At 46.0% G+C, this 19,431-nt stretch overlaps 1 protein-coding gene across 1 annotated transcript in view; it reads right to left on the bottom strand.

Moving 5' to 3' along the window:
• TG (thyroglobulin) overlaps positions 1–19,431 on the bottom strand; it is a 173,478-nt gene that overhangs the window by 72,938 nt on the left and 81,109 nt on the right. The window contains exons 36-41 of the mRNA XM_053395737.1: positions 16,950–17,084; positions 14,588–14,752; positions 11,240–11,462; positions 7,252–7,345; positions 5,787–5,949; positions 389–588 (exon numbers count right to left, since the gene is read on the bottom strand). Of these exons, the coding sequence (XP_053251712.1) occupies positions 389–588; positions 5,787–5,949; positions 7,252–7,345; positions 11,240–11,462; positions 14,588–14,752; positions 16,950–17,084 (980 nt within the window). The remainder of the gene's footprint in view (positions 1–388; positions 589–5,786; positions 5,950–7,251; positions 7,346–11,239; positions 11,463–14,587; positions 14,753–16,949; positions 17,085–19,431) is intronic.

Here is a 19,431-nt window from a genome sequence, read left to right on the forward strand (position 1 = left end):
ATTTCTCATTTTTCCACTATTAAGTTCAATTCTCACATTTCCACATCACCTTGATTTATTTTTTTAAGCAAGTCCGCATGAAAATTCAGCAGCATTTTAAGGTGAATTTTTCATAATATACACAAATTGACCCGATACACACATTTTAATAATATTTTGACTAATATATGCATTTTTATGCACATTTACTCTTGAATGTGCACTTTTGGACACGTTGCCCCTCTGAAGAACTGCACTGCAAAATTCAAAAAAGAGCGAATTTTGAAGGGTGACTGTGTCTCGGTTCTTGTTTTAGAAAATGCACATTGATAGATTTGCCTTTCAGTGTGAACTGAATCCAACTCCTCACCCCCTCCCACTACCACAATCTGAGAACATTGATACTCACCATCAGCAGCACCCTCTTGAAGAGCCCAGAATCCACAGTCCCTGTAACCAGGTGAATGCTGGAAACATCTGCTCCACTGCCATCAGCTGCGATTGTAATCTGACCAGGGTCTCCTCCAAAACTTGCAATGTTTTTCTGGGTCCATTTTAGAGCTGCTTCCTGGTCCAAAAGCCCCCAGTTTCCACTTGCCGCTGTGGAACCTACAGAGAGAGTTGGGGGAGAGAGAGAAAATAGGAATGGAGAAAGATGTTATCGCTGTACTTATAGGAGATAAAGGTAAAGGGTAAAGGGACCCCTGACCATTAGGTCCAGTCGTGGCAGACTCTGGGGTTGCGGCATTCATTTCGCTTTATTGGCTGAGGGAGCCGGCATACAGCTTCCGGCTCATGTGGCCAGCATGACTAAGGCGCTTCTGGCGAACCAGAGTAGCACACGGAAACGCCGTTTACCTTCTCGCCAGAGCAGTACCTATTTATCTACTTGCACTTTGATGTGCTTTCGAACTGCTAGGTTGGCAGGAGCAGGGACCGAGCAACAGGAGCTCACCCCATCGCAGGGATTCAAACCGCCGACCTTCTGATCAGCAAGCCCTAGGCTCTGTGGTTTAACCCACAGCACCACCCGCATCCCTATATGAGATAAAACACAACTACAAATATGTAAAGGCCAGAACTAACTGCAGCTAATATTGATCACAGTTGTGGGTCCAGACAACATGGCAAGAATCTTCTGCAAGAGGAGAGATGGGAATTAAGAAGTCCAGCTCCCATTGTAGCTCATTCACATTGCACTAAACCATGGTTTAGTGTGACATCCGAATGTTGAGAGGGAACTGAGAGGCTGGGACTTGAGAGAGAGCAATAAGCTGGGGGAATGGAGGGAAACAGGGCCTATGTATAAGTCAGGTTGTAAGCAGCTGAAGATGTCAGAAGATGAACAGACAAGCGGGAGAGGAAGACGCCTCAAGACAGCAGGCCGGGCAGGTGGAGGAATGCACCAAATTTCAAATCTTGGCTGGTTGTTTCAAATCCAACCTTGGTTTGCCGGTCTCAGGGGTTAACAAGGTACCTGAATATATTTTCGCACAGTCAGCAGAACAGAATCAGCATGATCATCATCATATAATAAAGAAGCATTTTTATTATTATTATAAGGGAACGAAATTCCCCTGGAGTACCATGCTATTATGCTGTTTTCAGCCCACAAGCAGGAGTATGCATTTAGGCTTTTAACTCTATATTTAGGCACATTTTAAATGGCTGGATTTCAAAGCAGCTGCAGGAATAATTAACATTGGCCACGTACTTCTGTCCTCCCTGTTAACCTTTTCTCCTGCTATATCCGTTTTCTTCTGGGCTCCTGACATGCAATTTACACCCCTTGGACACTCATGCTTCCTAGATTCAAATGCAGATTTTGTACCAATATTAGCTGCACGATTCCAACGGCAGCATAGAGAAGGACATGCACCTGCGTTTCCCAATAGGAGAAGTTGGGTGAACTGGCCACACAATACAATTCTCCATTTGCTCTAATCATGAAACTTATCCACGGAGGTTCACCTTGCAAGTTCATTTCTCAAAATTAATTTCAGTTCTTGATTTCTCACGTATAAGAATACAAGGCGGGCGATGCTGGATCAGTCAAAAGGCCCATCTGGTTCTCACAGCGGCCAAGCAGATGCCGGTATTGGAAGCCCGCAAACCAAACCTGAACGCAAGAGCATTTTCTCCACTTGCAGTTCCTAGCAATTATTCAGAGGCGCACTGACTCTGACAGTGGGGTAGAACAGAGCCAACACGTTCCAATTGTCCCTACGTAGCAAGGATAGTGTTATGTACTGAAGTTCTCACCCTGGGCCAGCAGGGGGATACTGTAGATAGTTATGTAAATGAAGGATTGAAAGTGACATTCAGTGATTGGATAGTTTTAGAAAGTTGCTACAGTAATGTTGTACTGGAGCTCTATATAAGCAAGCTGACTGAGCCCTTCAGTTCAGTTCTGTCCTGGCCTGTGAATAAACAAGAGCTATTTGAAGAATCGCTGTGGCGTCTGATATGTTCACCCACAACTTAACAGATAGTGTCTTATTTTCTGGCACCAGTCCAGGGTACAATCTTGCCGCAGTTCGAGATGACACATTGGGGACTCCTCCTCTCCTTGAGGAGTGTAGAGCGTCTGCTTTGCATACAGACCGAAGCGCCATCTCTGGGGGACTGTGGGTGCCAGGCCACCCACAATTTTTTTACTGTGGGTGCCCGGTTGGGCAAGCCAATGCATAATGCACTGTGTCGGGACACTCCGTCCGACCCTTCTGCTGAGGCAGGGGGGCTCCCTCAGGCCCTCCCACTGTGGTGGCGATGTGTGATGTCACACACATGCACCAGGCACCCACAGTGTTGGGTGGAATCCAGCGTGACTGCAGGCAGGAGATCAACTCCTGGCATCTTCAGGTAGGAGCGGAAGATATCTCCTGCCTGATGAAGAGCTGCTGTCAGTCAGTTCTTAGCTAGATGGACCAATGATCTGACTCGCGTAAGGAAGAAGAAGAGAAGAAAAGTTTGGATTTGATATCCCGCTTTATCACTACCCGAAGGAGTCTCAAAGCAGCTAACATTCTCCTTTCCCTTCCTCCCCCACAACAAACACTCTGTGAGGTGAGTGGGGCTGAGAGACTTCAGAGAAGTGTGACTAGCCCAAGGTCACCCAGCAGCTGCATGTGGAGGAGCGGGGAAGCGAACCCGGTTCCCCAGATTACGAGACTACTGCTCTTAACCACTACACCAAGCCAGTGTGGTGTAGGGGCAGACATAATGATAAAATTTGGGTAAGGAGGAGGTGCAAGTGTTTAAGAGAACTGAGAGACAGACAGAGAGAGAGAGACAGAGAGACAGAGAGACAGAGAGAGATGGCGGAAGGAAATACTGCTTGTAGCTCTCTGCTGGACGAAATTCAGCAGAAGCGTAGAAAAGGAGAAGGAAGAAATTTCTCAGAAATAATAAAAGGGGAAGATGAGATAACAACGAGGTGCCACAATCTATCGGACCAAGCTAAACTTAACTGTTGCCTTCTGGCTCACCACAGACCGACTCTGGTGCATTTGCTGCCATTGATTAATACAAGAGCAGAGAAGTCTACACAAGGCATTCAACAAAGAAATCGCAAGGTGTTCATTGAAATGGGAAGGTCAGGTCAAAAATAATGCTTTGCAGCTGGAAAACACAGTTGCTGGAGAGCCAAACAGAGTTGCGACACTTCCTTCTTATTCATACTCACAGAAAACTCCTTTGCAAGCTATATTTACAGTGTTAAAGCACTGAACGAGCAAACAAGGCATATACAGTGGTGCCTCTAGCGGTTTTTTCGTCTTGCAAAGCAAGCCCATTGACAGCTTAGCGGATTAGCGCTACAGCGGTCTAGCGGCTTTCAGCGATCAGCTGTTAAGCGGCTTATCAGCAGAACAGCTGATAAGTGGCTTAGCGGCTTAGGAAAAGGGGGGGAAAGCGGGGGGAAACCGCGGGGACTCGCAAGATTTTTTGTCTTGCGAAGCAACCCCATAGGGAAATTTGTTTTGCGAAGCGCCTCCAAAACAGAAAACCCTTTCGTCTAGCGGGTTTTCCGTCTTGCGAGGCGTTCGTCTTGCGGGGCACCACTGTATTTAATAAGTATCTTCATGACCAATAAGGACACACACTTGGGACAGTCTAAATAGGATGCTTATTTTGAGGGAGGGGGGTGGAACCCACTGGTTCCCTGGTGATGATGACACCTGCCCTGGTTGGCTATGAACTGCCTTTTTAAATATCCCACAATGCTTCAGAGCACCTGAGGCATTGTAGTCCCAACTAGCTAGCATTCTTCAAGTCAAGAAGAATAAGAAACATGTTCTCATTCTAGTACTGGAGACAGCTGTTGGCATCTGTCTGTCTTGAGAGACATTGGACATTGGAATGCGCCTCCGGGGGTGAAGCCAAACAACTGGAGAATCACAGCACCCACTGTGGCTGCAAAGACCAGAAACTTGTAACTGCTGTCTCTTGTGCTGTTTTTTGCTGCATTAGTAGCACTGAAGTGACGCAAGCCTGGGCAGTGTGCATGGAGGTTCTGGGCTGCCCAGACGACAAGACCCACATCTTGGATGTGGTCCATGAGGAGATTTCACCCCTCCCATATCCAAGAATCTGCTGATGTTCTCTGCTGATTCTCCAGAGAGGAGGGGCGGTTTTCTGCTCTCTACTTATTCCGCTCCAGCCTCACATCAAAGTGTCAGAGAGAGAGAGACTGAGTGTTAGAGAGAGATTGTGTGTATAGATAAGGTTGCTGCTAAGAGCAGCTGCAGACACTCAATGCAGTTCAGCATTCTCGTTTAGACCTCATTTAGCTCTGTACATAGTTGTGTATTATAGTTGTAGATAGAATAAAGAAGATATTCTACAGAGCTGCTCTCCGAGTCGTTTATGCTCTGCTATATTCTGCTATATTCTGCTGTGTGATGACTGTCTTCTTGTTGGAGTGAATCTGGTGCTCACAACTCTAAGCTGTGAGTCCACAGCACTCCGACCTGTTCCTGTGCAGAAGGTGGTCTCTGGAAGTGCTACCCAGCTCGCCCAGCCCAGTCGGGACTGAAGTGTATGAGTCCAGTTGGTGGCACTGGCTCAAGGGCGATGCTGATAGTCCAAGGGAAAGCACTAACTTGGCTGCAGGAATTGCCAGAAGGAGGCATACAAGACAACATACAACCACATTAGAGACTCTTCTCTGGATTTGTGTACGGTTTACTCCTTAGCCATTGTTCTCCTGAAAATACCCCACAAAACTAGAGGTAAAGGTAAAGGTAAAGGACCCCTGACAATTAAGTCCAGTCGTGAATGACTCTGGGGTTGTGGCGCTCATCTCGCTTTACTGGCCAAGGGAGCCGGCGTTTGTCCACAGACAGTTTTTCTGGGTCATGTGGCCAGCATGACTAAGCCACTTCTGGCGAAACCAGAGCCGCGCACGGAAACTCCGTTTACTTTCCCGCTGGAGTGGTACCTATTTATCTACTTGCACTTTGATGTGCTTTCGAACTGCTAGGTTGGCAGGAGCTGGGACTGAGCAACAGAAGCTCACCCCGTTGTGGGGATTCGAACCGCTGACCTTCTGATTGGCAACCAGACTGGAGGTTGTAGGCCTCTAAATACTAGCTACTGAGGAGCACAAGAGGACGAAATGCTGTTGTACTCATGTCCTGCTTATGGACTTCCCATAGGCATCATGTTGGTCACTGTGGGATCATGACATTGGACTAGATGGGCCTTTGATCTGATTCAGTTTTTTTATCCAAACCACACAACCCCTACACACAGCAAAGTCCTGGTGTCATCTACTGCTTGTGTGTTCAACAAGGTCTATGACCTACCAGTGCTTAGAAAGCCAAAGACTCCAACTCGGTAGTTCGCAGTTACAACGATGACATTGCCAGTTCCAGCGAGGTATGAGCCATCAATGAGTGTCCTCTGAGCCTTGACATCCTCACCACTCACACCATTGTGAAAGAACACCAGCACTGGTAGATTTCCACCCTATGATAGCAACAGGCAGAAAAATGAAATCAGTTAAAATTTGGAAAGAGTCTACAGTAGAATGACTAACGCAGTGATGGCCAAACTTGGCCCTCCAGCTGTTGTTGGACTACAACAGGACCAGGGATGATGGGAACTGTAGTCCCAAAACAGCTGGAGGGCCGAGTTTGGCCATCACTGGACTAAAGAGAACTGAGGTCAACCTAAAGGAGCCACAGGTAATATCCATTCATGTTGTCCCAACCTTAAGGAGTCACAGATTATGGGTGATCTCCAGCATTCATTGTATTCAGAGCAGACCCATTGAAATAAATGGACTTGAATCTATTGGCATTGATGGTTCTGCTTTGAGTATGACTACCACCCAATATTGCCTAATATATTTATTTTTATTGTAAAGACTAATGAGCCCCCTCTCTCCATCAAATGGGAGTTCATGCTCAATAAAGAGCCAGGTTGTGTGAGAGGTTGGACCTCTCATCATTTTGTAACATTAAAGAAGCTGAAGGAAGTCTTACTTTTTAATTGGACCGGTCCCATAGGGCCAGCCCTAACACTGGACACAATGGGGGGGTAGTGGATGTGTTGGGGGGGGGTTAGGAAGTGGAAGCACGGTGTCAAAGGACAGAGCTGCATGTACCATTTTCTTCCATTCTAAACTTCACTTCCTTACATTTCTGCATCGGTTTGCAAATATATTTATATTAAAATCCCCCATGAAAATCCATCAGCGTTTTTCTCGTGACACAAATTTCTCCTGATATGCATATTTCCGCACACAATTTCCCCCAATGCATATAGTTAAGCGAGCAATTTCCCCTACTATCCTGCATGTTAGATTCACGAAAGTATGCAGTTTCACAAATACACACATTTTTTAGTTTCACTAGAGTTCCAAACTTTCCCCAACAGGTACCCTTTTGCACGCATTACTTGGCTGACGAACTGCGCCACAAAATTCAGAGAAGGGCTGTTTCGATGGGCTGCTGTGCCGAAGGGCTCACATATCAGTTCGAGGAGTGCAATTCATGTAGTCTCTCATTAAAAGGCCACGGGAAATTGAGTTTCTCCCCCTCCCACACCAGCAGGGGCAGGTTTAGGGCAGCACAACCAATTCTTCCACACTGGGCGCTGCAGGTCTTTGCAGCTATAAGGCAGTGAATTGAGCAGAACAGAAGGCAAAAGGCAGGGAAGGCAGCAAATTTTGACCTCGCAAAGGGTGCCACTGAAAAGACCGAAATCTACCGCTGATAGCAGTGCATGAAGAACACTGGAAAGAGGTATCCCTGATTTAGTACTTACAGTATTAGGTGGGACATAAATGTTCAAATACAAGCAGTCTTCGCTGACGGAGGAAAGAGCAGCTCCGTCATCCCCTGGTTGCCAGCAACTCGCCCTGGAGACATAAGGAAGTGTTACTACGAATGGGTGTCCATGTTTGCTTGCTTTTTAAATGAAAAACACTGGAATCAGATGGCCTGGTTCCCTACCAGTGGTGGGCTTTGGGTTTTAAAATGTCTGTGAGATGCCAAAAGTTGGCTCCACCACCCCGCCTCTCGCTCTCCGTTGTCTGTCATTGTTGTGGCACCCCCTGAGGCCAGTGCCAGATTTACGTTTAAGCTAAACAAGCTATAGCTTAGGGCCCCACTCTCTTGGAGGCCCCCCAAAAAAATTAAAGGGAAAAAAACTGGATGCACATTTCCAAAATATAAGATAAAAAACAAATAAAATAAAACCTACATACAGCAACAGTGTTCTGTGTTCTGTAGGCTCCTATGATGTAAGTAATGGTAAGCCTGCTAGCCTGCTCCCTAAAATATCACTGGTTTGCTCATTTCTATATATAGGGTGCCTGTGGGTAAATCCTCAGCGCCTAGGGCTTGCCGATCGCATGGTCGGCGGTTCAAATCCCCGCAGCGGGGTGAGCTCCCATCTTTCGGTCCCAGCTCCTGCCCACCTAGCAGTTCGAAAGCACCCCTAAGTGCAAGTAGATAAATAGGTACCGCTTTATAGCGGGAAGGTAAACGGCGTTTCCATGTGCTGCGCTGGTGCCGGTTCGCCAGAGCAGCTTCATCACGCTGGCCACGTGACCCGGAAGTGTCTCCAGACAGCGCTGGCCCTCGGCCTCTTAAGTGAGATGGGCGCACAACCCTAGAGTCGGACACGACTGGCCCGTACGGGCAGGGGTACCTTTACCTTTTTACATTCTGCAGGGACTGGTTGCATGGCAATTTGTGCAAATGGCTTTAGATACCTATTAGGTCTATAAATTACCATATAGCATATATTCAACACAAGAACAGCGACAATTTGTTGTTGACAAAGGACAGCTGGACATATAAAGGGCCCCATTACCTTCAGTAGCTTAGGGCCTCATCAAACCTAAATCCGGCCCTGCCTGAGGCACATGCTCAGCACAAGTAAATTGGTCATGTTCCCCTATAAATCTGCCCCCTTCTCACAATAAGCACATATAACTAAACCATATGGATCTTCCCGCTGCCTCATCTTTTCATCCTCTCTCTCTGTTACCTCTTCTCTGTTGAAGGTTAGGACTATGCACAAACCACACATTTAAAGCACATGGCTTCTCCAAAATAACTGATTGCTTTGATGGATTAATTTGATCATTTGTTCTCTATACCTAGAGGGCTGTCGCATGGAAGATGGAGCACCTGCTCCGGAGGTTAGGAACCGAGCCAATGGTTTCAAGTGACAAGAAAGGTTCCGATGAAACACCAGGAAGAAGTTTTTGACACTCAGAGCTGTTCAACAGTGGAACAGACTCCCTTGGGAGGTGGTAGATTCTCCATCCTTGGAGATTTCTAAGCAGAGGTTGGATGGTCGCCTGTCATGTATGATGATCTAACTAAGGTTCCTCACATTGCAGGAGGCTGGATGAGAAGACCTCTTAGGTCTCTTCCAACTCCACCATTCTATAGCTTTAGTACAAGGAGTATTTCTATAACATTAAATCATTTGTGCCACTACAATGGTACCTCGGGTTACATGCGCTTCAGGTTACAGACTCTGCTAACCCAGAAATAGTACCTCGGGTTAAGAACATTGCTTCAGGATGAGAACAGAAATTGTGCTCCGGTGGCGCGATGGCAGCAGGAGGCCCCATTAGCTAAAGTGATGCTTCAGATTAAGAACAGTTTCAGGTTAAGAACGGACCTCCGGAACAAATTATGTATTTAACCCGAGGCACCACTGTACTTGAGTATTAACAGCTCCCTAGAAGTATTTTCCCATGAGAAACACCCATGCTTTCACCTTGCCAGAGATGTTTCATATTAAGAGCACAGCACCGTTGACAAAGGATGTCTGCAGTTGAAATCAAATATATGTGGAGCACAGAATGTTTTCTGAAGCACACTTTTTTTAGAAAAATCTGGTGTATGAAACTGTGCAATATTCTGCGTGTCTTAACCGTATGTTGCTGCACACCTGGATAAACAAGATGTTGACTCTCCGGTGGTGAACAGCAAGTCTGATGTGGTTGAGTCACCCACACGACTCAGGTGCGCAAGAAATTAGGTCAGCAAAGGTCTGGGTTCTATCACCCACCAGTGACACGGTGCAGGAGGAAGGGGGACCATGTGGTGTAGATGATCACCGCATTTTTCTAACCCCCTAAAGAAACGAGTATGAAACATCAAGCTCTATGGAGACATTTATATGATTATTTCAGCCACAAGCTGAAATAGCCCTGTATGACATACACTGTTATTTCTTCTTATAAATGCATCTCCGTGGGGTCAGAAAACATATTATGTAAGGGACGAGGAACCTGTGGCCCTCTAGATGTTACTGATGCATTCAGAAAACAATTTGCAAACCGAAACCCAGCCACTTTTGGAAATTCAGACTTCTCTGAATTTTGCAGCTCAGTTCTCCACGCCCAATAATGTGTTTATTATGCATTTATTAAGCTAAAGGTACCCCTGACAGTTAGGTCCAGTCGCAGATGACTCTGGGGTTGCGGCACTCATCTCGCTCTATAGGCCGAGGGAGCTTCTGGGTCATGTGGCCAGCATGACTAAGCCGCTTCTGGTGAAACCAGAGCAGCACACGGAAACGCCATTTACCTTCCCACCAGAGCAGTACCTATTTATCTACTTGCACTTTGACGTGCTTTTCAACTGCTAGGTGGGAAGGAGCTGGGACTGAACAACAGGAGCTCACCCTGTCGCGGAGATTTGAACCACCAATCTTCTGATCGGCAAGCCCTAGGCTCAGTGGTTTACACCATGCATTTAATATGGGGAAGTGTACATAAAAGTTTATTCTAAAAATATTAGTAAAAGTCACATCTAAAATGCATTATAATCAAGGAAACTGCTTTGCAAAAAAACTGCAGAAATTCTTACTAAAATACTGCTGAATTCTCACAAAGTTTTTTTTTTAAAAAAATACAATTTGATATAGAAATGTGAAAAACTGAATTTAAGACTGGAAATAAAATGAGAAACTGAGAGACTATTATTGATTGGGGGTTGCATTTCATTCCTGTTTAATTGCTTTTTATTATATTTTTATTACTGCTGTTTGCCAGCTTGTGCACTGTTAGCAACTAACAGGGGTGCAAGCTAACAACTAAGTGTTTGAATAGCCCTGCAAAAATCTAGTTGCACAAGCTGTTCGGAAAATATTTTTGTTGCTGTTGTGCCACTCAATTAGCCATAAAAATCCCAAACCATGTTGTTTCCTAAGGCAAAAGAGTCCAAATGGTGCCCCTTCATGGATGATAATAATAGTAACAATACAGTGGTACCTCAGGTTAAGTACTTAATCCGTTCCGGAGGTCCATTCTTAACCTGAAACTGTTCTTAACCTGAAGCACCACTTTAGCTAATGGGGCCTCCTGCTGCCACCTCACCACCGGAGCACGATTTCTGTTCTCACCCTGAAGCAAAGTTCTTAACCCGAGGTAATATATCTGGGTTAGCAGAGTCTGTAACCTGAAGCGTATGTAACCTGAAGCGTCTGTAACCCGAGGTACCACTGTACTATAATTGACAATCTGCTGTTCTTTAACAGTATCCCAGAACTCATTATCTCACCTGCCGTATGTTAGGGACAGCCATGGAGCTACCAGAGATACTGGTTCAAAGAGGGGGCAACCATCAAATTCACCACCCTGCTTGTGAGTACACAGAGGCATATTGAGTAGGACTTCGATCTATACCAAGGGGACTTTGATCTGCTCCAACATGGAAGCTCTCAGGTTCTTACAGTAAGTGAACAAGATTACAGTTGGCCGCCAAGGTGCCAAACATCTTCTCACCGAGTTGTGGAAGCGTTCCAGGACTCCTCCCAGATGAAAGCTTGTGGCGGATGGAACCGGTTCTCAGCCACTGGAGGACGTGCATAGGGAATCCCAAGGAACTGACTGATCCTTTTCCAGCCGGAACCCACACGAATTGTTTGAGAAGTGCCAAACAAGGTTCCTTGCGACGGGATGTGGACCGAGGGAGCAGCACTTCTTTCAGCAACGGACAAGAGTGCCTCTGCATGGAATGAAGGGAGAATAAATCAAACCTTTACAAATCTGCTCCCAATTAACTGAAAGATTCCTAATAAGGCTGGGCTCCATTTGGGATGCCACTGTCAGGAGTACATGCAGGAGCCAGGACCTGTGACCAGTAGGGCTTCACAGGACTGGGGCCTTCCTAAGTTTGTTTTGTAGAGGCAAGGCGTGGCCACACAGGTGAGGCCACTTGGTAACTCACTGCACCTGGTGGCAAGAGCCGGGAAGGGATATAAGGTCAGCATTTCCCTTCGGCTCTTTGCCACAGCAACGTGTTTTCTGCCTTGCTGCATTTGGCTTCTTGCTTCTCGACCCTCGGACCCTTGACCTTGTGACTCCTTGCTTCTTGACCCTCAGACCCTTGAACTTGTGACTCCTTGCTTCTTGACCCTCAGACACTTGACCTTGTGACTCCTTGCTTCTCGACCCTTGGACCCTTGACTTCCTGACTCCTTGCTTCTCGACCCTTGGACCCTTGACTTCATGACTCCTTGCTTCTCGACCCTCGGAACCTTGACTTCATGACTCCTTGCTTCTTGACCCTCAGACCCTTGACCTTGTGACTCCTTGCTTCTCGACCCTCGGAACCTTGACTTCATGACTCCTTGCTTCTTGACCCTCAGACCCTTGACCTTGTGACTCCTTGCTTCTCGACCCTTGGACCCTTGACTTCATGACTCCTTGCTTCTTGACCCTCAGACCCTTGACCTTGTGACTCCTTGCTTCTCGACCCTCGGAACCTTGACTTCATGACTCCTTGCTTCTTGACCCTCAGACCCTTGACCTTGTGACTCCTTGCTTCTCGACCCTTGGACCCTTGACTTCATGGCTCCTTGCTTCTCGACCCTTGGACCCTTGACTTCATGACTCCTTGCTTCTCAACCCTTGACTTCATGACTCCTTGCTTCTCGACCCTCGGAACCTTGACTTTGTGACTCTCTGCTTCTCGACCCTCAGACCCCTGGCTTCTGGACTCTCATTCCTGCTCCTACCCCGCCATCTTGCCCCAGGTCCTGACGTCCTCAGCCAGGACTTTGACCCACCCGCAAACCGGACTGTGACAGCCACAAAGCAATTAAGTCTGTTTGAGAGCCTAGATCTAGGTCTAAGTCTGGCTTTGGATGGCTCAGTTGGTTAGAGCGTGGTGCTGATAACACCAAAGTTGCAGGTTCGATCCCCGAATGGGACAGCTGCATATTCCTGCATTGCAAGGGGTTGGATTAGATGATCCGCAGGGTCCCTTCCAACTCTACATTTTTATGATTAAATCTGTTTTAGGGCCTAGATCTAGGTCAAAGAAAGGCTTGGGCAAGCCTGAGCATAGCCCTGCAGATGCAACAACTATCCTCAAACCAGGTTTCATGGGGAGACGTCTCAGAAAGCGCTTTGAGATTATTCAATCTTGCTATTTCCAGTTAGGCTTGTTAACAAAATTCTGTTTCATTGATCCATCAGGTTAGTTGGAGGACGGTCCATTTGGAAAGAACGAAGAGTTTTCCAAACTCGACCCCTACCACACCCAATATGTGCTGTGGGTAGTCTAGTTTCTTCCACACTTATTTCATCTCTAGGCTCACAATTTGGGGGAGGGGTGGATTTTAGCCTAATGAGCACCGCTTGTGGATCCCTAACATACATTGTTCCTAGAAAGTGGCTCAAAGCTGTTTCACTCAGGAAGAAGAAATAATGGTGCCAGCCGCAAGTAGGGGTCATCACCATTATTATTATTATTTTTAAAATCGTAGTTATTTTGTGGGTTAAAATGGTTGCATCTGCAATGAGAGGATTTTATATGAGTGTCTGGGACGACCCAGTCAGATGCACGGGGTGCAAATGTTGTTGTTGTTGTTTTCATTTTGCAATGAAAAAACATAACCCAACACACCAAAGTACCAAAGAACTTTCACCGCTAAGTTTAAAGAGTTAGAATAATAGAATTGTAGAGTTGGACTCGAACCCACAACCTTAAGACTAAGAATCTCATGCTCTGCCAACAGAGCTACCATGAATGAGCTGTTGTTTTTTGAATAGCGACTACAGCAAACTGTGAAGGTGGTACAAGCACTGCGCTGGCCACCTCACGCAGGATGCCTCACTCTGAGGAAGGAGCCCCGAGCCCTTTCCTACACTGAGGCAGGGAGAAGGTGTATGGGGCAGCAGAAAGCCACTACTAATTCTACGTTGAAATGGGAAACCTGGGGGAGAAAATGGAGCCTGGAGTCTGGAAGAGGCAGCATGGGATATTGGCAGCTGATACCCTCGTTCTCATTTGCTACCTTGTATAACTAAGAGTAACAGTTTTGCAGACCAGAATATTCCCTCCTACCTGAATCTAATATTGTCCCCTTTTCGCAAGGTCATTGACAGTCACGCTGGTGTACTTCTGTCAAATACTCTGCTATTAAAAGGTAAAGGTAAAGGGCCCTGGATGGTTAAGTCAAGTCAAAGAAGAAGAAGAAGAAGAGTTTGGATTTGATATCCCACTTTATCACTACCGGAAGGAGTCTCAAAGCGGCTAACATTCTCATTTCCCTTCCTCCCCCACAACAAACACTCTGTGAGGTGAGTGGGGCTGAGAGACTTCAAAGAAGTGTGACTAGCCTGAGGTCACCCAGCAGCTGCATGTGGAGGAGTGGAGACGTGAACCTGGTTCACCAGATTATGGGTCTACCGCTCTTAACCACTACACCACACTGGCTCTCGCAAGATGACTATGGGGTTGCAGCATTTATCTCACTTTCAGGCCAAGGGAGCTGGCATTTGTCCACAGACAGCTTTCCAGATTATGTGGCCAGCAGGACTAGACCACTTCTGGTACAACGGAACACCGTGATGGAAGCCAGAGCGCACCATTTACCTTCCCGCTGGAGTGGTACCTATTTATCTACTTGCACTGGTGTGCTTTTGAACTGCTAGGTTGGCAGGAGCTGGGACAGAGCAACGGGAGCTCGCTCTGTCATGGGGATTCGAACTGCTGACCTTCTGACTGGCAAGCCCAAGAAGCTCAGTGGTTTAGATCACAGCGCCACCTGTGCCCACTCTGCCAGTGTAGGCAAATAAGAAAACACATGCCTTCTTCCTCTGACCCTTCTGCCACAGGCTTACCTTGCCTGCGATAAATATAGGTAGCTGGCTCCTTCAGCAAAAGTCGACAGTGGGGGCCTTCAAGGCCAAGTGTGCAAGTCTGGGTTTCCGGGTAAAATATGCACCGCATCACTGAAGGCTGTGGTTCAAGAGTAGTCACCAGGCATGACTTGTCCTTGGAGCAGGCTGTTGAGAAAGAGAGAAAAGGTCTGCGAGTTAGGTGGATGGATAGACAGACAGATAAGCAATGAGAAGCACAAAGCTATTTTGATAGACCGATGAGGAGAGATATCACTATATATAGGTAAATGAATGGAGAATATGGCTGGAGTTGGCACCACCCAAGGTTTGACATCTGCAGGGAAGGGCCCTGTACTTGGGAAACCATTTGTGAAGGTGGAGTAAGGATCACAGAAGACAGGGTTGGCCCACTCATGAGGCAATGTGAGGCGGCCGCCTCAGGCAGCAGGAGCTACAGGGGCAGGAGGTCCCAATATAGATCATTGCTCAACCCTTCTTCCCTGGCAGGGAGGGGGATGCCATCTTTGCCTCAGGGGTCAAAATGTCTTGGGCCGGCACTGACTGAAGGTAATGAACAAAGCACTCTTGCTGATTTCTTCAGGTATAGTCCAAGGAATTAGGCTCTCAGCAGATCTCCTCCGCCAATGGCTCAATCATAGTGTCTTACCAAAAATAAAATAAAATAAAATAGATGATAGATAGATGATAGATTAGATAGATAGATAGATAGATAGATAGATAGATAGATAGATAGATGATAGATAGTATCCCACCCTCCCCGGCCAAAGCCGGGCTCAGAGCAGCTAACAACAAGTAAAAATAGCACAGTGTACATAAAATCATACAGTAAAATACATTCTAAAATCAATTCAGAATCAAATTAATGGCAACCATTGGGTTAGAGTTCTATGAGGATTACAGAAGGAGAGAGGGGGTCAGACTGTGCCTTGGCCAAAGGCCTGGCGGAACAGCTCCATCTTGCAGGCCCTGCGGAAAGATGTCAAGTCTCACAGGGCCCTAGTCTCTTGTGACACAGCATTCCACCAGATCGGGGCCACGGCCAAAAAAGCCCTGACTCTGGTTGAGGCCAGCCTAACCTCCCTGTGGCCTGGGATCTCCAAGATGTTTTTATTTGAAGACCGTAAGGTCCTCTGTGGGACATACCAGGAGATGCAGTCCCGTAGGTACGAGGGTCCTAGGCCGTATAGGGCTTTAAAGGTTAAAACCCAGAGAAAGATGGAGAAGCAAATGAAGGAAGGAAAATATACGGACAGCTGGATGAAGACAGGTAAAGAAATATATAGACATATTGATGGGATAAAGGGAAAAGGAAGAACACAATCAAGTTAGGGAGTGGTTTTCGAATACGATTTTGCACTCGCCTGTTAACAAGTCATGCATATGTCTATTTGTGCATGCACTCATTATCCCCCCCCCTTTGAAAAAACAACAACACCCAAAACTTTTTTCTTTTTTCTTTTTTAAAAAACTGCTCCAAGAATTGGTGGTTGTGCTTTCGTGACGTCACAAGCATTGGCCAATCCATGGCATCCACAGCCAGCCTATGCTGCAAATGTGCAGAGTAATTTTTTCAGAGATCAACCCAAAAGGAGCAAAATATTTGGGCTGAAAAGTATGCTTGAAAAGAGAGGACTTCCAAACTGACCCTGCTGCTCTACAGATATTACCATTTTCACCCTCAGACATGCAGACAATAAGATTCAGCTGAGTCTGGTTTGGGGTTGCTGTTTTTTGGTGCGTGTGTGTTTTTATAAGCAAAACCCCTAAATAACACTAAGAAGCAGGCTCAAAAAACTGAATCAAGAACTAAGGCCTAGTTCCTCACGGAGATTTGGGCTGTACAAAACACAGCGATTCGCCCCATCTGTTAGATATTCAGGCAAGACTTTATTTGTTCATACACAGAAAAGCACTGCAAAACTAAGGAAGGTTCTCGGTAACGTTTATCTGCCTTGTAGACCACAAAACCTTTGAACAAAAGGAGGGCAATGCAAGACTCCTATAAAGGAAGTGGCAGGAAACAAAGCAAATAGAACTTGAGGGAACTATATTGCGCTTTTAAAAACTTGCACAATTCAGCAACTTATTTTGCCTCCTCTGTCGATTAATTAGCAGATCCAGTTTGAAACAGTTCATCTACGTCCCTCTCCCTTTTTAAAAAGATTCAATCACCTCTGTAAATATCCTATTGAATTGTCCCAGAAGTGCTGGACCTGTTAGTGCCAAAGGTACAGGCAATGACTTTCTGAAGCACCACCCGCTTAAGTGAAATCACGTATATTTGGAAAGCCATTGGAAAAGGCCAGAGAAAAAACAATGGGATTAATAGGAAGCTTCTCACCTGAAAGGCAAAAGTCCCGGAAGGTGGCAAAATCACTGGAACCATCTCTGCTGATGTGCAGAATGTCAATTTTTGAAATGGAGGGATCGATGAGAACTGAGGCCCTGTCCACACGCTGCCAGTTGTCCAAAATCACTAGGAATCAAAATGCAGAAGAGTAAAATTCCACAAAGTATTAATTGTTATTTTCCAGAACAACATAGAGCAACTTCAAGTATCCCAGTGGTCAAATATTTAGATGATAAAAGGATCCCTTTGCCCGACTGGCTTTGATCTAATAATGGAACTATTCTGTGGCTCAGCTGGGCAACACAGTAAATTAGGAACAGCCAACATGGCTCCCTCCAGATGTTGCCCAAATATAGCACCCATCATCCTTGATCACAGGGAGTCCAAAAACATCTGGAGGGCACCGCGTTGGTTACCCCTGAAGTAAACACACACCGGATAGAGCTTTCTCATTATGAAGAGACAATACTTAGACTCAAGACCCTTTTATTCCTGGTTCAATAAGCTTTTATGGACTGTGTTCTGGATTTGCCAGGGCATTCACAAGAGCTATTCAGTGCATCAAGGTCGCTGAAGGGAAAACTACTTAATTTACCTTACAAACACTTTTAAGAGTAACATAATAAAGGGTCCCCTAAGCATATAGGGAAGTACGGATCTGTACTCCCATCAGCCAACCCCTTTGAAAGAGGCCCTTGAGAAAGTTAGCCATGTGAATCAGATCTTTGAATTCCTTATCTCATACAATACTTATCTTATACAGTGGTACCTCGGGTTAAGAACTTAATTTGTTCCAAAGGTCCGTTCTTAACCTGAAACTGTTCTCAACCTGAAGCACCACTTTAGCTAATGGGGCCTCCTGCTGCCGCCACGCAGCCGCTGCACGATTTCTGTTCTCATCCTGCAGCAAAGTTCTTAACCTGAAGCACTATTTCTGGGTTAGCAGAGTCTGTAACCTGAAGCGTATGTAACCTGAGGTACCCCTGTACGATACTTAGTCCCAATGTTTTATTTCCAGAGTGAACTTTTGCAGAATTGGGCATTTCAAAAGTACACATTGGGTTTAAAAAATAATAATACTGCAATTCACGCATTCCTCTTTTGCCTTGAAAACAACAACAAAAAGGGGAAGCTTTTCAGCAACATGAATGTAAGCAACATGTTTTTAAAGTCTAATTACACATCAATTTTCTGCAGTCAGCAACTGCGTTCCAAAGCGGTGGAAGTGGTATGTCTAGGTCCAGACGCAAAGCTGAAAATGACTAGTTATGCTCTTTAGAAAAAGAATAGGCTTTGTCTGGATTCCATTGTGAGCCAAATTGTCTGGTTTCCTTGATGGTTTTCAGATGCATTCATTGCAATAGCGTTCCCATTCACGATCACGTCTACTGACTCAGTCAGCAAACTTGAGCAAGTCATGAAACCCCATGTACCACAATATTACGGCTACAGAGGCAAAAGTTTTGCCTTCAGGCATGTTAATTGGGAATAATTCTTTGTGACTCAACTTGTTGATGACAACATGGCCAGAACAGTACATTTGGGCACATTTGAGTCTGTTTTACCATGGGGAAATGAGTCTTATTATTTGCTTTTCGACACATCAGAGACCACCTTCTATGAAAGGGCAGAGTCTTAATGCAGACTTTGCAAATGAGCAGAAAAGCCAGGGTGCTTTGACATAGCCATGGCACAGGGAAGATCCAACTGCAATCCTACTCACAAGTAGGCAACCATTTCCCACATTGCCTCCTGGGGAGTCTTCCTGGGAGGAGGGTGGGCAGATGTCATTGGTGAGTGGGACAAGAGGCAAAAGCAGGCAAAGAAATGAATGTAAATCTTCGTACTGTAAGCCAGTTTCTACACCCATCCACACACCCCTCTGACTTCCATCCAAGGAAAAATGAAGCAGAGTTCGAGGGCACATTCCAGCTGGGCAGAAACACTCAAGGAAGTTGCAAAGCAGAACCAGGGAAGGATATGTCTTGGGGAGGGGGGTATAGTATGAGGAGCATTTCAGGGGCCAGAGAGAAAGGCTTGGAGGGCCACATTCAGTCCCACTCAGTTGTATCATTCACATTTCGTATGCATCTAAAGAAAACCACTGATCCCATTTAGCAGCAAACTCAGAACCAGATTTTGCTACCAGAGGAGGCGAGCGGCAATGCTTTATGTGAACTGAACTGTAATACCATGTCATGCTAAAGGTAGGGTATTGCATGACTGGGCACAGAGAAAATTCAACAGATATAACTGCAGCAGAAAAATGAAAAGACAGTATGAACCTTTCTCCCTAGAATACTAATGACTGCCATATGACACTCACCTAAGCCAAACCAGTCGTGTTGTTCAAACCCTGATTCTCCAGCTCATGGTTACAGGAGAGAGCTTAACCCCAAGCCTTGGTTCAGAGTGTGGGAGCGAAAATGACTGAAGAGAAGTGGCCCCAAGATCCCCTATAGTCACCTGCCTA

Source organism: Podarcis raffonei, chromosome 7 (assembly GCF_027172205.1).
Source record: "Podarcis raffonei isolate rPodRaf1 chromosome 7, rPodRaf1.pri, whole genome shotgun sequence".
NCBI classification, from domain to species: Eukaryota; Metazoa; Chordata; class Lepidosauria; order Squamata; family Lacertidae; genus Podarcis; species Podarcis raffonei.